The sequence below is a fragment of the Grampus griseus genome, assembly GCF_964374135.1.
Source record: "Grampus griseus genome assembly, chromosome: 11".
Lineage (NCBI taxonomy): Eukaryota > Metazoa > Chordata > Mammalia > Artiodactyla > Delphinidae > Grampus > Grampus griseus.
The window spans coordinates 17,112,472-17,131,372 of record NC_139005.1 but is presented as its reverse complement, the minus strand read 5'-3'; the positions used below and the strand labels follow the sequence as shown (position 1 = coordinate 17,131,372).

The 18,901-nt window shown below is 37.3% G+C and overlaps 1 protein-coding gene across 13 annotated transcripts in view; it reads left to right on the top strand.

The window, feature by feature from the left end:
• The first annotated feature begins 4,021 nt into the window (after positions 1 to 4,021).
• The window catches only part of ABCC9 (ATP binding cassette subfamily C member 9), a 149,072-nt gene continuing 134,192 nt past the window's right edge, over positions 4,022 to 18,901 (top strand). For 10 of the 13 annotated variants that reach the window (XM_082665444.1, XM_082665434.1, XM_082665433.1 and 7 more), the window contains exons 1-6: positions 4,022 to 4,123; positions 4,475 to 4,589; positions 7,080 to 7,140; positions 8,465 to 8,626; positions 11,414 to 11,555; positions 16,394 to 16,515. In XM_082665444.1, coding sequence (XP_082521570.1) covers positions 8,485 to 8,626; positions 11,414 to 11,555; positions 16,394 to 16,515 — 406 coding nt within the window. In that variant the 5' untranslated portion in view covers positions 4,022 to 4,123; positions 4,475 to 4,589; positions 7,080 to 7,140; positions 8,465 to 8,484. Of the gene's footprint in view, positions 4,124 to 4,263; positions 4,430 to 4,474; positions 4,590 to 4,894; positions 4,938 to 7,079; positions 7,141 to 8,464; positions 8,627 to 11,413; positions 11,556 to 16,393; positions 16,516 to 18,901 lie in introns of those variants that run through there. The other 3 variants (XM_082665438.1, XM_082665439.1, XM_082665440.1) reach the window with 3 other exon arrangements.

The following is an 18,901-nucleotide window of genomic DNA, read 5'->3' as shown; positions in this document are numbered from 1 at the left end:
AACAAAGTTGATTTGAAAATATATTGTATATATTTCTAATGAAAACAGAAATGTTTTGTCTTCTAATGTTAACACTGTTCTGGAATTAAGAATTGATAAAATTAGAGACAAAATACAATTAAGCTGTAAGTATTTGAGAGAGGGAAACAAGTTGGCTTAGTCACTTTGGGCTGCTGTAACAAATTACCATGGATTGGGAGGCTTAAACAACAAACACTTATCTCTTACCGTTGTGGAGGCTAAGAAGTCCAACATCAAGGCACCGGCAGATTTGGTTCTTGGTGAGGGCTCACTCTCTGGTTTGCAGCTATCTGCCTTCTTGGTGTGTCCTCACATGGTAGAGAGCAGAGAAAGCAAGCTCTATCTCTTTCTCTTCTTATAAGGACATGAATCCCATCATGGGAGCTCCACCTTCATGATATCATCTAAATCAAATTACCTCCCAAAGGCCCCACCTCCTAATGCCATTGAGGGTTAGAGTTTCAACATGTAAGATGGAGTGGGGGGGGACACAAACATGCAGTGCATAACACAAGTATACCGCTATCTGTAGATAAAAGTCATATTTTCTGGAAAGTCAAGGTGATATGGCAAAACAATACTGGGATTATTGAGAAAGTTTAATAAAGTGGCTGGATATAAGATAAATATATAATCAGCTTGAAAACATAAAAAATAGTGTATTCTTAATAGCAGTATAAAATATGAAAACAAATATGTAGAATTTGTGTGACCAATCATTACAAGAAATGTACAGAACTATATAAATTTAATATCAAGATAAAAAGAAGAGTTAAATGGAAAAGACAGAACACTAAAAACATGACATTTCTTTATAAATTAATTCCTAGATTTAACGAAACTCCAATAAAATCTCCAAAAGAGAGTAGCTAAGAAAATTTTGAAAAGAGTAAACAGAGGACTGGCACTACCACTGTTAAAATATACTTTAAAGCTATAATAATTATATCCATCTGATCACAGTAATAGAAAAAACTGAAAAACAGATTAATTGAACAGAACAAGTAGCTCAGAAACAGATCTTATTATAAAATAATTATATATATATATATATATATGACAAAGGTCGCATAACACATCAGGGCAAAGGAAAAAGATTATTCAGTAAATGGTGTTGGTGTAACAAATAAAATATGAATTTAGGTTCTTATCCCATGGCTTTTGCCCCAAAAAATTCCGGAATCAAATCTTAAAAAACCTTGAAAAAATAAAAATGAAGGTCAATATTTATTAACTAAAGCACTGGAATACAACGCAGTGGTAAAAAGCACCAGATTTGCCAAAGTAAACTTTCCTTTAGGAAGAAGCACCAGGAAAGCAAAGACCCTGCAGGTCGGACTCACGATGGACCTCCGTGTGCACATGATCTTGCACGTGGTGTGTGCTCTAATAAATCTGTATAGAATGTATAAAAACAATTATTTTTATTTTCTGTAAAGGTAGAACCACCATCATTTTTCAATGACAAATTGGAAAAATATTAGTCCTATATATGAAACAGGATTAATATCCCTCTCTTATTATAAGTTCATGCAAATGATAGGAACTTCATTAAAACCCATTAGATGAACAAGTATGTGAACAAGCTGATCCTGATAGAGGGAATACAAAAGTTTATGAACATTTGCAAAACGTTGGATGTTAATAACATGTTATGTGTGAAATTACAAGATTTTTAAAAACGTTAAGAAGATTCATTGCTGGTTTGGGTGTAAGTGTAATAAGTCATCTCGTAGAGTTTGGAGAGAGTTTACACAAACTAAAGGTAGTTATGCATTCTGTATCTACAGCTTTAAAAATATTTACTACTTTTGATCCTGTAATTACTTTTCTGAGAATGTATCTTAAAGAAACTATCTGCTACAAAAAAAAAAACTTTTATTAATAAGTTCATCATAGTATTAACCATGGTAGTGAAAATCTGGCAGCTTTCTGACGAACAATAAGAAAATGGATTTAAAATTATGGTATAGACACAAAACGAAACATGATGCAGCCATTTAAAAGTATTTCTACAACGATTTTAAAATGCCATCAGAAAATAATTGTTTTAAGAGATACTGTGAGGAGACAAATTATTTTGCAGCTGCCAATAATATAAAATATGCATAGAAAACATAATCACAATAGCATACGTTTTAGCTTTTATTGAAGGGGCAGGCACTCTCTCGGAGCTTTAAAGGGATTACCTCATTTATCCTCACATAAAGCCTTGAAGCATGCATTTTTTTATTCGTCCCATTGAATATGTGAAGAAATTGATAGAGGGATTAAACAATTTGTCCCAAGTCTCTGAGCTAACTAGTAGGGTAGCGGGATTTGACAGCAGGCTGGCTCCTGGATCCATGCTTTTTAACACTACACTTGTTTTGTTTTTGTTAAAATATAACTAAATGTTTTCAGTAGTTTTATAAGTTTGAGGGCTTATATTGGTCACCCTTATACTTTTCCATACTTCCCAAAGTTTGACTTAAGAAAAAAATTTTTTAAAGCATGACTTTTAATCGTAACAAATGACCTTATTTGTTATATATATATGTATCTTTGTTAGCTATACATATCTAAGAAATATAAATATTTGTTAGATATATATATCTATATATATATATATGAAATCTCAAAGTCAACTTGACTTTGTGTGGTCACACTCAAGAGTCTGTATCTGGGGATTATCTGCACCCCTTATTTCCAGTTCTCTCTTCCTAGACGCGCTGGGAGCCTCTGGTCTCCCTTCTGGCTTGCTCACGGGGTCGCCACGGTTCAGGCCACAGTCCCGGCACCCCCATCCTGGAAGCGCGCTTTCTACCTGCGCCTGCGTCGCGACAAACAGCTCCAGGGTGCAGTAGCCACGTTTTCAAAGTACGCGGGCCCAGAGTCTCCGGGACCCTCCCGGTGCCACCCCACGAGGCCCCGCAGACCCCTAGCGGCCGCGACTCCCGGCTTCAGTCGCTGGCCGAGGAGGCCGGGCCTCACCCGGGAAAGCAGCGACCTTCCGAGAGGGAGGCGCCCGCCGGGAAAGCCCGGGGCTGGCAGGGCGAGGGGCGGCTCGACCCAGAGTCGGAGCGGCCGCCGGGGTTTGGGATTGGGGTCTGGGGACCGGCTCCGGCTGCCCGCGGGCCTGGAGTGGTGCTCCTCGGGGGTCGCGCACAGAGCCTCGGAGGCACCAGCCCTCTGCGCTGACCATCCTTTCTCAGATCAGGACAGTTGACGAAAACAATGGTTATTTCACGTTGACTGACCCCTGATAAAAACAAGTGTTAATTACAGAGGGTTGCCCGGGGCAAAATTTACTGCTTGCGTCCGGGTTGGGGAGTTCTTGTGGCGTGTTTGTATTTTAAACACGTTATCTCCTTGAGACTTAATGATCTCTCTGGTCGGGAACAAGCGTGAGGGGAACTGATTGTAAACCCGTGGGAAGCCAAAGCCCCACTTTCGGGGGGCAAGGGTTAAAGATCGCCCTTCGGGAGCGCGGCGACTGGTCCAGAGGAGTCACCAGGTTTCCCGGGGCACTGGGGCGATTATTCGGCTTGAGCTTGCGTTGCTCAAGCGAGACATTCCCACGCAAGGATACAGCCTGGCAGCCGTTTCCTCCGTGTGGAATGAGCCCTTCCTTTCCCCGGTCCGCTCAGGGGGAAAATGGTGAAACCCCCAAATCCGCTTCTTTATGTGGTTAATACAAGGGCGCATACAGAGCCTGGGGTAAAAAAAAATTACAAGTGCAAGTGACCTTGCGTGTTTTAACGTTGGGAAACTCGACTCTGGGGATAACGGAATCGTAGATTGTTAAGTTTAGGCGTCTAATGAATTGGGGAGACGCACATTACTTAAAATCCTTGTCTCGCGCGCCCCAAGTTTGCCGCTCCGCGGCGGAAAGCTGGGCCGAGCGGGGGTGGGGAGGGTCTCCAGTCCCAGGCGCGGCGTTCGCTCGGGGCTTCTTCCCAGTTTCCTGCCTCGGAGTCGCCGCGTCCGCCCCAGCCCAGAGCAGTTTGTGCAGTTGAGAAACTCGATAGGAGGCAGCAGCTGATCTCCCACTACCCTAAAAATAATCCGCTCGGCGCCCGGCGTGCATCGGCCAGGGGAGGAAACGCTGCCTTCGGAGCAAGTGAGTCCGTGTCTTCTACATAAATAGCGTTTCAGAATTTTACAGAAAACTCTCAGCTGTCGATTTTGATCTAATCTTTCGGCAACCAGAAGGCTCCCGCGCACTCTCGCGGCGCTTCGCCTTCGCCGTCGCTATTTCTAGGATGAAGGGACCGGGCCCCAGCCGGGAAAGAGAGGGCGTGGAGATCAGGTTTCCAGCTTTACTTAGAACACTCTGGTCGGCTCCTGCTTAAACCAACTGGATGTAGTGAAAGGAGTTATTCCATTTTTTTTTTTCCCTCTCAGACATTTCCGTCTTGTTCATGAGGTAACTTTCCATCTGCTTTAATTTGTGTTCCTCTTTGATTTATAGGAGTTCTGCGTCCTGCTTTTAAATTTACACTTAAGACAGTGTAGGAAGCCGGTGTTCCGAAGGTAGTGCAAGTGCGCCAGTAGGGGTTTGAAGCAGCATCAAGCGATTGCCCAAGGTATTTATTTGTTGCTTTATTTGTCCAGTGTGGGATTTAAAAAAAAAAAAAAAAGAATCACTGGAGTGTCTGTGTAAGAAATCTTATCTGCTGAGTTGTTCCAACATTTCCTTTGGTATGCAGTAGAACTTCGATGGGTGCTTCAGCTCAGGCATTAAATCAGAAGTCGGGACTTTTTTGCTTGTGATTTTCTACTTGGATCTGTCATTCATACATAGATAGACAGACAGATGTCTTTTACTTCGTATTTTATGAACCATGGACTGAATAACTTCAAATAACTTAATTACATTTGTTTTCCTAAGTGATCTGATCCTGAGCATACCCTAGGTGATGATAAAGCCTTGAGTAAGTTCTTTAAAATGTTGTGTTTGTGTCTCACATCATAATTTGGTTAATCTCTGAATAACTGAAGAATGAGTTATTTTGTGTGTGAGAATGCAAGCTTTTTATATTGCATTTAGCATGTTTTCTTCAGGTGTTTCCAGCATGTTAAATTCTCTGGGATTGCTGTCCCATCAGAACTGACACTGTCTGCTGGGTGAACAGAAAAGAGTGCTAGTTTTCACTTATTTACTTTATATTCATCAACTGAATCCAAATGTTATAAATCCTGAGGGTGTGGAACTTCACCCAATATATTTCAAGGCATAAGAATACTGAGGGTAGTATTCTTGCCATGAAATCATAAGTGTGGTCATCAAGGAATATTTTTGTTTTACGTTTTCTACTCTACAGACGGTCCCTAGAATTGAAGTTTCACTTTTGGTGTTTGTCTTTAAAGTTCATTCAGTCAAATTCTCCAACCCTATCAGCTATCATAAACAGTTGAACATCTTTCTGTGGGTTAATGCTTGTGGGGAGAAAAATGTCATATCTTCCTATCTGGCCTCCTTCCCTCTCCCTCCCCCTGGATGCTGGGGCCTCTCAGTGTTGGCTGAACTAGACGGCTCCAGAAGGGGTGGGGCTGTAGGTGTCATGTGACAGCATTTATCCAGCAAGAGCAGCAATTTATACCCTTCCCAAAGCATTCCCAACTTAACTTGGGTCCTGGGAGGGAAACCCTGAATGACAATTGGAGATTTAAGAATTAGTTGAAAAATCCTGATTGAATAAAACGCCTCAGGTGCACACAAACAATGTCAACAGATCTGCAATAAGTTTACTTTTTCCCTCTTTTTGTCCGTGTTGGGTTGTAGTAAGGGCTGGTTATTAGAATGTGCTGCATACAGGCTGGGTGTTGGGGAGGAGAAGGCTAAGGGGTATGGGGAAAAGGATAGAGGAAGAGGCAGAAGAAAAAGCAAAAAAGGAGGCATGCAGAGAGAGACAGTGAACAGGCTGGGAGCCAAGGGGAAATGTGAGGTTAAGATGATGGTAGAAAAACATCATTCTAAAGTTTTTACTTTACCAGTATGAAGTATGCATTTTAGTGCCATTATGTCATTGTATATTTCCCTGTCTTTTGGATCATAACCTTTACATTATACCAAGAATGTTTGGGATACATCTAGTCTGATTTATATAGCCTAGGACCACAGGGACTGTTGCTGTTATGTGCACTGCTGAACTCCTAGTGCCCAGTGCATGGTCAGCGTCAAGAAGTATTTTTACACTTAATTAATTAATGGCCTAAAGTCCCAGACATCAAGTGCATGGCTAAAAATATTCTTTGACTTTTTCAAGTTGTTGTACTTTTCTGATGTTTTCTTTCCACAGTTACATATCCAAAGATTACTTAATTGGTAGGTTTCAGGATTGATTAAATACCAGGCAGGCAGTGCTTATGTTAATGAAGTATATAGATGTTTTGCAAATTCAGATTCTATTTTAGCATCTGGCTCAGTGATCATGATGAAATATCAAGGTTTATAAATGTAGCCAATTGGAATACTATAACTTTTGATAAGATTATAAAACTAGCTAAAGTAAAAATTATTTTCCGGTTTGTTCTAGGAAACAGTTTATACATGTCTTTCAATGAAGAGAACTTAAAGTTTCCTTTTATCACTTCTATTAAGTAAAGGATGTAGTCTTAAAAATTCCATTACAAGCTATTATTTTTCAGTTTCTGTTTTCTTCATTTTTACCAGAAATACATCTAACATACAATTATAAACTCAGAACTTCCTTTTTACTGCTAGTTTAAAAATCTCAAGTCCTTTTAAAAATTCCCTTATCTAGCTTAGAACCTTAACAGTTGGTAAGGATTTGGCAAGTATATAACTTCATCTTGAGTTTTTAAAAAAATATAACATTTTTTTGGAAAAGATGAAAAAAGGTCTTGACTAGAGAACATAAGAAAAAAAAGTGTTACCAGAAATAATATGAGAGGAATTCCATATGACCACTTACAGACTGTTAATACACAGACTTTCTAACTAGTTGTTCTATTCATATGTTTTGTAAAATTTTTGTTTAAAATTTGATTTCTCCAATAGTTTGCCTACTGTTGCCAGTCTTTTCTGTATAACACATTTTGTTTTTTTCTAGGAAAAAATATGATTCGTGACCATTACTAAATCAATTATCAATGAAAGGAAAGAGAGAAAAGGTACTATTTTAGTTATCTAAACCTTTGCCAAGCTTGAATAACCTAACTCAGAATCCAAGGTGACATAATTATGGAAAAGAAACAAAGTCCAGTGAGGTTGAAAGCTTAAACTGCTGCTTATTTTAATATGAATAGATAAGAGATTGCTTTGAAAAAATAGGTTGGAAGCTATGTGATGGAGTGGGATGAACATAGTTTATAGCCAGACACGTGTCTGTGGATTCTGGCTACTCTACTGGTTGGCAAGTTATTGAACCTCTCTGAACACCAATAGCATCCTCTGTAAAATATGAAGAGCTCCACAAACGTTGCTTCATTGTTCTGAGGGCTTAAATAATGTATGCAAAGTTCCCAGAATTTAGTAGGTGTTAAATAAATAGTAGACATAAAAGAAATTTTCCGAATGCTAAAAGTCTTGCTGGCATTTCACATTTGATGAAATAGACCCTCGCTCTTAGACCATGTGTCGGCACAGCAGTAAGAATTCATTGAAAATGTTGTAAGTCAGAGCTTGTCACTCCTCTGATCTCCACCCTCTCGGTGGCTCCATTTCATTCAGAGTAGAAGCCAGAATCCCAACAATGGCTAAGAAAACCGTGTGTCATCTTGACCTGTTTCTTCTCTAAGCTTGTCCACTTCTCCTCTAATGGAATAGAGCTTTCCAATAAAAAGGCATCCTTTGTTTCAAAACTTGAGTAGGATGCATTTCATGTAAGAATAGGCTGTGACCCTTTGACCTGAGTAGTTTCATTAACTTGTCACTTGAATTATATTTAATTAGTCTTAAACACTTGATTTTTCTATTGTTCAGAAAAAGGCTGTGTGCTGGTTGCCTCCCAGTTGGTCTCTTTGTATTACTATTTCCTGCAATGGATGAAATGTTGCAGTAAATTGTGTCCAGCTGAAGTTGTGAAAGCATTTTCAATGAATAACCATGGGAAAGGATTTGATATTACACCATTTTGACTTTCCAGTCAGTTTCGTTTTTCCCCCTTTTTCTTGATAAACAACCATTTTTGGTTTTTGATTATTTAGACAAACACTCCTTTGAGCTACCACTATTGGTAGATATCAATTATTATGTATTTTCCAAGTTAAAATGGAATATTTTAATCTGGATAAAAAACCTATTGAAAAGTGGATCTTATGGAAGGTATAAGGCCTTTATAAGTAAATCTTGAATAACTTTGGCATAGAGTTTTCTATTTCCTCAACTGCAAAGATAAAGGGCGTTAATTTTATGATATAACACCTCTTTAAGTCTATAATTTAATGAAGGAGAATTTCATAATAAGAGGCTTTTCCTCCTTTCTCTTCCTTTTAGAGTAAACTATATAAGAAGAAATGAGCCTTTCATTCTGTGGTAACAATATTTCTTCATATAATATCTATGATGGTGTGTTGCAAAATCCCTGTTTTGTGGATGCCCTCAACCTGGTCCCTCACGTCTTCCTGTTGTTTATCACTTTTCCAATATTGTTTATTGGTAAGTAACCTACTGTCCTACAGTTCATCACCTAGCATTTATAAGAAGAGTCTTGTTAATGGCTGAGATTTGGTATAATGTTGATGTAATTTCTCCAGCACGAGAACTAGCATGTAAGTCTGTGGGAAAAGAACAAGCAAGTATTTCGTTTTCCAATTACTTATGTTTTTGGCGTTTGATATTCTATAGATAAAGTAGAAGTCATATGCCTTCTTAGAAATGGACTTCAAGTAGCAGCAGTTTTTTAAAAAGAGGAAAAGAGAATTATGTGAGATAGATCAAAAGTATTTGGTGAGTGCTTGCTTTGTGCTAGGTGAAGAGAATGAAAAATGGGTAAAACACAGTACTTGCCTGGAATATTCACAGGAATTTTCCAGTGAAACAAGTGTGTCAGAAAGTGAAGAGAAATGCCAACACCACCTTGTAAGCGCATTTACAGATACAGGAACAAATTATCCTGGGCGTTTGCCTACCAGAGCAACTAACTCTCTTTGGGGCTGGTGGGGACAATGCATGGAGTGACATGTTTGGGGACTTGAAAGATACAGAGCATGCAAGTAAAAAATAGGGTGAGTTTCAGGTAGAAAGAGTACATGTGCAAACTATTTAGGAAGAAGGTAAAAATATAGTTTTCCCTATTATTTTGTAGTTTACATATATATATCCACACAAAATACGATTATTTAGAGCGATTATGTATAATTTGTATAACTTTTCCAAAACAACCAAAATAGACCTTCTAAAATTATAAAATATTTTTCATGTATAAAAATGACAGAGATTAATGTAATAAACATTTATTGACTTTACCACCCTCACTGTAAGGAATCTAAAAGTATGAATACCATGTCCTTATCCTCTTACTCTTCCTGCATCCTATGTTCCTGTCCTTTCAAAAGAGGTAACCACTATTTTGAATTTGGTGCTTAATATTCCCATGCATGATTTTGCTCATAAAAATAAATGAGAAAACAATCAGACTGTTCTGTTAAGAAAGCAAGCATAGGGGCTTCCCTGATGGCTCAGTGGTTGAGAGTCCGCCTGCTGATGCAGGGGACGCGGGTTTGTGCCCCGGTCCGGGAAGATCCCACATGCCGCGGAGAGGCTGGGCCCGTGAGCCATGGCCGCTGAGCCTGCGCGTCCGGAGCCTGTGCTCTGCAACGGGAGAAGCCGCAGCAGTGAGGCCCGCGTACCTACCGCAAAAAAAAAAAAAAAAAAAAAAAAAAAGCAAGCAAGCATAATTTAAGGATCGGCTTTAAAGAAATGTTTAAAAATAATTTGTAAGCTTTTATTTCTTCATTGTACAAGTCTTAACTGAGGGATTACTATGCACCTAGCATTCTAACAGTGACCAAAGGATTTCTGTTATATGACATATATTATGCAGAGGCCAACATAACTCTTGGTACATAGTTATTCATGTCAAACAAATGCATAGACATTAAATATATTGGGACCAGGACTTCTTGTTGTATGTGTGGTGGCATTTGTAGGACATTAAGAATGCCTTTTGGCCAAAAGTAGAACATTGTTTTTTATTGCAATTTTACAGTTAATAATTCCTTTTTGACATCCAGTTAACTTATTGAGAGCAATTATTATTACAGTCCTGTTTGCATCTCTAGCAGGGAACACAGTGGCTGGCAAAAGGGTATTTGAATCAAGTGGAATTGGAATTAACATTGTCAAAGGGAAATGGTGGAGAAAAATGCAGACTACTGATCCATAACACTGGCTACTTGAGTTAGTGAGAAATCATAAATAAATCTCAAAGAAGTATCAGGCATAAGGAAAATGGCAATGTTGCAAAAAAAGACAGAGTTTACCTGCAGGAATTTACAGCATAAATTCTAGTAGAATATGTGAAATGTAACTAATTTTCAAATAATGAACAACTAAGATATGAATTAGTATTCTTTTCAAAGACTGCTTTAGGGGTCCCTTTTGTCCAGAAATACAGAAATTTCTTCCTTCAGTACTTTTAGTGCACAACCCCATTCATTCTTGAAGTATGTGGGGTTTCTCTATAGTCAAAAAATTGAGAAAATGACGGTGACAAAAGAGACAAGAGTGGGGTCCTTTCTTAGCACCTCATATATGAGTTGACATTACTCTGTGTTTTTGAGGGGAAACCATCAAAATTTTTACTAAAACGTAATCTGGTAACTAGTTCTTTTCTTCAGTGAGCAACTAAGGGTGAACCTATAATGTTCCTGAGCCTCCTTACAAGCTTGTCAATCAACAACACTTTAGCTTTCTTTGAGAAAATACCACTAGCACTGCTGAATAGTGCTGGCCGGGTCATAGGTTATCATTTTTCTTGCATGATATGCATATGATTAAGAGTTGACTCAACCAATGGGTCCTATATTTCATCACCAAGTATGGGGTTTTTTTTTCGGTCAGTCCTCCCACAGATCCCATCTTTTGAAAGATTTGAGACTCCAAATAGCTTTTATTAATATCATCATTAATTTATTTTTCTTTGGAGTGAATCAGAGACCTGTCAGTAAGAGCTTAATGAGCATGAGATAACCAGGTTGTCATCCAGAGTTTGTTATTCCTAAGCAAGGCAACAAATGTTAACGTGTTAACCTAGGCAGTGTTGGAAACATTAATTGAAGTTGTTCTTTTTTTTTTTTTAACATAATGAAAATAGCCCAGGATTTCTATTGCTATCCTAGAAAGGAATAAGGTTTCAGGACCCCACTGCCACCCAGCATACCACAATGTAAATTATTTCCATGATTCTAATTGATCCTTTGTTTATCTCTTTACCTTTTTCAGGGTGGGGGAGTCAAAGCTCAAAAGTACAAATTCATCACAATACGTGGCTTCATTTTCCTGGACACAACCTGAGATGGATTCTTACGTTTGCCCTCCTATTTGTGCATGTGTGTGAAATAGCAGAAGGCATCGTTTCAGATTCGTAAGTGACTGCACTTAGTTAATGGGATTATACAATCCTAGTGGGTACGTTGCTATGGACAGCAGTTAAGAGTGTAACGTACCAAGTCAGCCTTAACTGTTTGGTTATAACTTATTAGGTGCCACAGCTGCCACCCGTTTTATACGATCACCATGTATGTTGTCTGTATTTTTGTGGTGCTGCATCCTTTCTCTGATAATACAAGTTCGGATCTCTGGGGCTTGTGCTCATTGCTGTGCTTTCTGTTTCTTCACTCCTTTGTCTACAAAGCCCTGGCCGAAAATTCTCTCTTTTTAAACATTTTGGCGTTTACCTTATCTTTCAAAATAGATATAAATAGCAAGAAAGATTGTCTATTTTAACATGTAGCTCCAATGGTTATATATTTATGTATAAATATATATACCCAGTTCTCAGATATTTCAGTTTACTTTGTCAAATAGGAAAGATAGATGAGGCAGGCATTAAAGGAGTCTGAGAACCAGTGAGGATACAGCTACAAATTGAGGCAAAGCACATAACTATTTCAAAATCAGCATTTGTCATGAATCCTCTATTTTTGAAGGAATTTTGTCATTCTTATGAAAGAAGAAGTTTGTATTAGGCAGTTAGAATGTAATGAATTCTATTGAACTTGAACATAATGTGGGAGAAATATTTTTATCACATAGTAACAGAAAATAAACTCAAGTAATAGGAAAATTTCGATTACAAAATTACACTAAATGGTATATCTTTCATTGAAGAATTGATATGAAAAGATCTTTAAAGTCTAAAACAGAAAGTTTTGAAAATCGTTTTCCTCTTATCGAATAAGAACCTCTCCTGAGGTTTACGTTTTTCTGTCGCAGTTAACAAGGAATGAAACTTCAAGAATTTTGTCATGGAGCCATCTATTTTGTAATGTTTTATGACAGTTCTTTGCATATATGTGCACATGTTAGTTTCTGATTGAAAGGAAAATCGGAGACCCTAAGATATGTCGCCTCTCCAAGCATTTAGAAGCTTATTGGCTGTTATTGAGAATTGCTTACAACTCTTTGGCATTTTTGTATTATATTTTATTAGCATATCCAATTCTAGTCTTCATTTTTTTATTCCCTTAACATACAGGCTAACTCTCCATGTTTTTATGTACTTGTATATAGTGGAAGTCCCATGTGTCCTAAAAGCTTGACATCGTGTGGGCAAGGATGAGTCCTCCTTTCCAGCCTCATGGTTGATGTGTAGATTCAGTCAGAGACTTAGGACAGAGGCTGAGCTAACAATGAGGACATGTGCTAACGACGGAAACTTTTTTTATAGCCCTAGTGATATAAGAGACCCATGCTAAAAACAAGCAGAAATACACCTTTGATCTTGTGCTACCCTCTCCCATTCTTTTGCTGCAGACTCTTCTCCTTCCCCTTTTCATCCAGGACTCTCCAAAAGACATCTTCCAGTTACTTCTGAACCCAAAGATTTTGTTTGCTTTCTCTCATGCCTTGTCCTATTCCGGAAACTGCTTCTACAAGTATCCCAGAGAACATTAATGATGCCTTCACGGACATCTTTTCCTCTTTAACATACTTATTATATTTGACACCTCTGATCATGCCTTGTTTCCTTCTTTCTTTTGTTTTTTAAACAAAATTTTAAGAACTGTTTTTTACCTAAAATATCACAAATGCCCATTATAATTAGTGAAACAATGCACAGGCTTTCCTGATTGAATATTTGATTTTCCTTTTTAGTAATACAAATATTAAAGCTTTTAATTTTTCTTTTGAAACATCTTGTTTTGCACCGGTTTTCCTAAGAAGTATTCTCTTTTTTATTTCTATCTAAATAATTTGTGATTCTGGTGGAGATACTCTCCTAGGTCTAGGAATCATTTTCAGTTTGCTCTTTAATCTGATTTGATTGGTTTATTATTAGAGCATGTAATTTATTAAATGAATACCTTCTGGGACATTAACATCTTCATTATAGTCAAATATTCCATCATTTTATAAGTAATTAATGAGTATTAAGAAATAATATATATTCTTTATAGGAGACAAAATTGTATTGAGTTTACTCATTGTATTGCTACAGTCCTGTGTGTTCATTATTTTTATATTATTTAATCCATCAAATTCGAAAAGTGTAAATTAAAATCTTCACTATTATTGTGTTTTCATTTAGGTTTTCATTTCTATCATTTTCTCTTTTTTTGAAATTGTTCTTTTGTTTTCTGTGCTATATAGTTTTTGGTTTTCTCTCTAACTTTCTGACTAAAGATTTTCTGCTATAATGGGATATTTATGCTTCTACCAAAACACTTAAGTCTGCAAATTTTTCTCTAAAAATAATAGAGGTTAAAGGAAAGAATAGGGTTTTGGGACACTCAAAAACTATACTACATTGTAAGTAGAGCAGTTACAATGTGATAGAAATCTTAATAAAAATACTAGTATGGTTAAGAAACATATTAAATTCCTAATAAAGAAATAAAGTAAATATAACCCTTCCTGTAGCTTCTGCTATCTTTATTAATCCTTTATTGTTGCCTCCCTTACTGTTTGTTATTCTTTTTCTAACTTCTTGAATTGACTACTTAATTTATTTATTATAATAATTTCTTATTGAATATGTTTAAGATTATAATTTTCTTCTGGGTATGGTTTTGACCACATTTCATAGGCCTTGATGGGTAGTGTGCTCATTTTTAAATTTTCTAAATATTAAGTGACCTTCTGATTCTTTCTTTGCTTCAATAATTAAAGAGTATTAGAAGCATTTCTTAATTTCTGTAACGATGAACTATTTATTTCCTACTTTTTCTCTTTGATTATTTGAACTGTTTCTGGGAGGAGGTGGGTGGTTTTTAAGCCAGCTCTTACACTATCATAGTACTATCACATTTTCATTACCCTCTTTGTATTAATAACTCCAAATGTCCCTGATTATGTTCCAGATCTCCACATACACTTGCCTTTTAGGCATCTTCTTTTGCGTGTTTATTAGACACCTTCACAATCCACACATTCCTCTCTCCAATGGGCTCTTCCTCTTAAAATCTTATCACCATCTGCCCAAGCCCCCTGAGAATTGTTCTCTACATCTCCATCACCGTCACACTCATACCCTAACGCTAAGTCCTGTTCATTTTGACAGTCTTTTCCAAGTGAACATATGACTTTAAACATACAATTAAAGCTATTCATAATTTGCTATCCTACCAACATTAAATTACAGTTACTTAGGAACATAAGTGAAATGGTTTAAAGTAAGCCTGTAACATACCTGCAAAACACCTTCCTAACTCATACATGCAAATTACTTCTCCATGTAAAGGTCTCATCACTCTAACCTCTAAGTTACCCTACTCCAAAAGTGACTCTTCTAAGGCTTACTGTGGTCCAAAGAGGAGGGAGAAAAAGACTGTCAAAAGACTGTATTATCTCCTTCATGTTACTGCTGGCAAAGCTCAACTCAGGCTTTCATCATCTCTCACCTGGCCTCTCCCCATAGTTTACTAACTACTTTCCTTCTGTGTCTCTCTCTTCACCTCAGACACACACAGTATACCAACTCCATCATCCACACTACTACCAGATTGATCTGTCTCTAAAACCCTAATCTTATTCTACCAGTTTCCTGTTAAAGTATTTCTGTTTTCTGCAAGATTAGATTTTAGCTCCTTACCATGGCATACAATGCCTTTCATAATACAACTGATCTCAAACTTACTATTTAAAGAACACTAAACTACTTGGAATTTTACACATTCTGTTCCCTGTTTGTTAAGTGCTCTTCCACCGCTTTCCTGACTAGTGGCTTCCTTTTTATATTTCAATTCTCATTGTCAACTATACCTTTTCTGAAATGACCTTCCCAGATCTTCCTCTTTCCTTCACTCTTGAACTATTTACTTCCTTCTCTATACCGTTTGTGTACCAGTATATTTCAATAATTTGAGAAAATGTAAATGTTTAACTGTATGGTATTATTAATACAGATGGACTTGAGGGCTGTCTACCATGCACATCTGTCCTGGCATATTTCCAATCCACCTGAAGCTCTTTATTGCCCTCAGAATGAAGTCTTGTGTCCTTGCAGCCACACTGAATTGCTTGTAGTAGTACCCTTGGACGTATCTAGACCCTCTTCCTGGAACAGTCTTCCTCTACTTCCTCTAAGGAGCAATTCCTCTTCTTAAGGTCTCAGTTTAGAAGTCACTCCTTTCTCAAGGCTTTCTCTGTCTCAGGCACTAGCCTTGCATGCATTCCCAGTCCCTTCACCTGTGTTATAATTCCCTATTTCCTATTGTTCTTCTCAATAGACTGTAGACTTTGTGACCACAGACACTACATCTTGTCTTGTTCACTGTTGCATCCCACAATCTAATAGTGTCTGGACCAGCAAACACATATGTGTTGAATGAATTAATGAAAATGGAGAAGCCACTGAAGGCCATAAAGTTTGGGAAAACTATCAAAAGAATAAATGTACTTTAACATACAGTAGAGTTCATATTCAGCTGATTGTTTTTACTTGCTTCAGGTGTTAAATTATTTCAGCAGTTCTGCCCTTCAGTATAGGAATTGTTATACATTTGCTTTTGTTGTAAGCATTGTAACATCTTGTTTAGCTGTATTTACCCAACCCTCCATGTGAGGGTAAGTCTTTTCAGCAGAATTATGTCTCCCAATGTAATCTTCCTTGTATATTCTCGTAGCATTCTGTATATAAAATACCTCATTCTGTATTTTAAATATTGCTGAGAGAACGTTTTAATGAAAAAGTTGGAAACAAAATGTGACGCTGTCTGGAACCATCAGCTGTAGACACTGATACTGTCCCGCTCTCTGTAGACGGCGCGAGTCGCGACATCTCCACCTCTTCATGCCGGCCGTGATGGGATTTGTTGCCACTACAACATCAATAGTATATTATCATAATATTGAAACATCAAATTTTCCTAAATTACTTTTAGGTAAGTATGATCCAAGTGTTGTAATTGTTGTTTTTTCCCCCAAGAGCTATTTGTTTTTCTTTTTCCTCATAGTAAATGCTCTCAGCGAGGGTAGGGATTGGAAGGCATGAGAATTCTTCTTTAGTCTCCCATTAAATGTGGAGATGAAGTAAGTTGTGTTATTATAGGCTGTGAAAACTCTATCCCCTCAGGACATCTGATGAGCAAGTCACCCCAGCTAGTTCTGCGTGTTTCTGCCTCTGGTTTGGAGGCCTGAGGCATTTTCCGAAGATCCAAGTCTTTCATGGATGCTGTGGGCGTGTCATACTCTTCCTAGAATTGCTCTTGAGGCATCAGGGCCTCTCTGCAGCGGAGTGTGGTTCACTGCATGCTGAAAACTATACTCTCCTGCGAAGCAGCTGCCCCCAAAGCACAGCCCCTCACATCTACATCCTGCCTAACATTACTTTTTATAAGCCTCTCTTGCCTTCTTGTCCTGTGGAAATCAGAGGCTGTCTAAAGTTTTCCTAATTTTATTTTTTGCTTTATGCTGAAATAAAGAACTCATTCCAAATAGTTACATGTAATACTGTGATCCATCCTTGCATTCCTTGGTGTACACTTTCATATAGAAAGCTGAGGTGAAGTTACAGAACGTGGATTATGCATGGGCTGCAGGGGACTGTGTGTCCTCTAAAATGGTAGGCAGAGTTGTATGTTTTTGTGTGAGTAAATGTTTACAGTTTTCTAAGGTTCATGGATTTCGTTTGATTGTTATTTGATGAAAATGACATTGACTACTGAATATAGCAGTTAGGAAAAGGAATGATTAAACCACACAAATATTATTTTATTTGTTTATCCAGAGGATATTAAAATTTGAAATGAATAAGTGATACGTGCTGATTATTTAATTCTGTGTTGCGTCACATTATATGATTCAGCAAAGGTAATCAAATAAAAACAAGTTGTCAGGGTTCAATATTCATTTAAAAGGCTTGTCCAAGTCAGAATTATCTTAATAGAAAGCCGTTTGGTATAAAATTGTAGGCAGATATTATTACGGAAATCTTATGTAGATGCCAAAAAAAGGCAACAGCAAAAATACAAATAACATTGGGAATTCAATACTCTTGACATTAAGTTTCTGAAAAACTGATGTGGATATAAGAGTTATAAGATGTGATTAGAAAGGAAATGTGCAATTTAATAATATTTTGAAGGAAATGCAGTCAGAATCCGGCTCTAAATTTTTATGTAGATACAAGACAGAGGGCACAATTTGATCATATTTCTGGAAGGACTTACAGGGTTAAAAGCTAGTCTAACTTCCTTCTTATTTTAGGAGAGAAATATTTGGACCTAGAAGAATCACACATGTTAAGAACCCAGAACTAGTAATTTTGTCCCAACATTATATTACGAACATCACCAAACATACAGAAAGTTGAAAGCATTAGATGAATACTTATTTTTCTACCACCTAGATTCTTCAGTATACATTTTCTTCTATTTATTTTATCAAATATCTACATCTTTCCACTCCCCTATTCATCCATCAATTCATCTTAATTTTTGATGCATTTTAAAGTAAGTCACAGGCGTTGCTATTCATCACTCCCTGATTATTTCAGCATGCATGTTATTAGCTAAAGTTAAATATTTGTTTGCAGTTCTTTTTGTGAGATAAAATTTACATACCAAAGTACAGAAATCTTAATTTGTTAAATGCATACACCTGTATAACCCTATCATAATCTAGAACACCGTCATCATCCGTGAAAATTTTCTTGTGCCCCTTACTAATCAATCCTCATTTTCATCTCTGTAGAGGCACATCTAACCGATTTTTTTCTCACCGTGGATTAGAGTTGCCTGTTCTAGAACTTCACATAAATTGAATCACACAGTGTAAACTCTTCTGTGTAAGACTTCTTTCTCTCAGCATGATTTTTGGAGGGTCACCCATAATGTAATATCAATCAGTATTTTGTTCTTGTGATTGTTGGGTTGTATTCTACTGTATAAATATACCACAGTTTTTCCATTCTCTTGTCAGTAGACCCCTGGACTGTCTTCAGATTTTGGCTATCATGAAAAAAAGCTGCTATAAACATGCATGTACAAGTTTTTTGTGAATGTATGTTTTTATTTCTTTTGGGTAAACACCTAGGAATGAAATTGCTGGGTCATAGGGTAGGTACATAAATGTTTATATTTGTAAGAAACCACAAGATTTTTTCTCAAAGTGGTTTATTTTACATGCTTACTGACAGTGTGTGGGAATTCCAGTTGTTTCACATCCGTTTGAAGATCTTGATTTTCTAATTTAGCCATGCTGGTGGGTGTGTACTAATAACACATTGTGGTTTTAATTTGCATTTCCCTGATGACTAATGATGTTGAA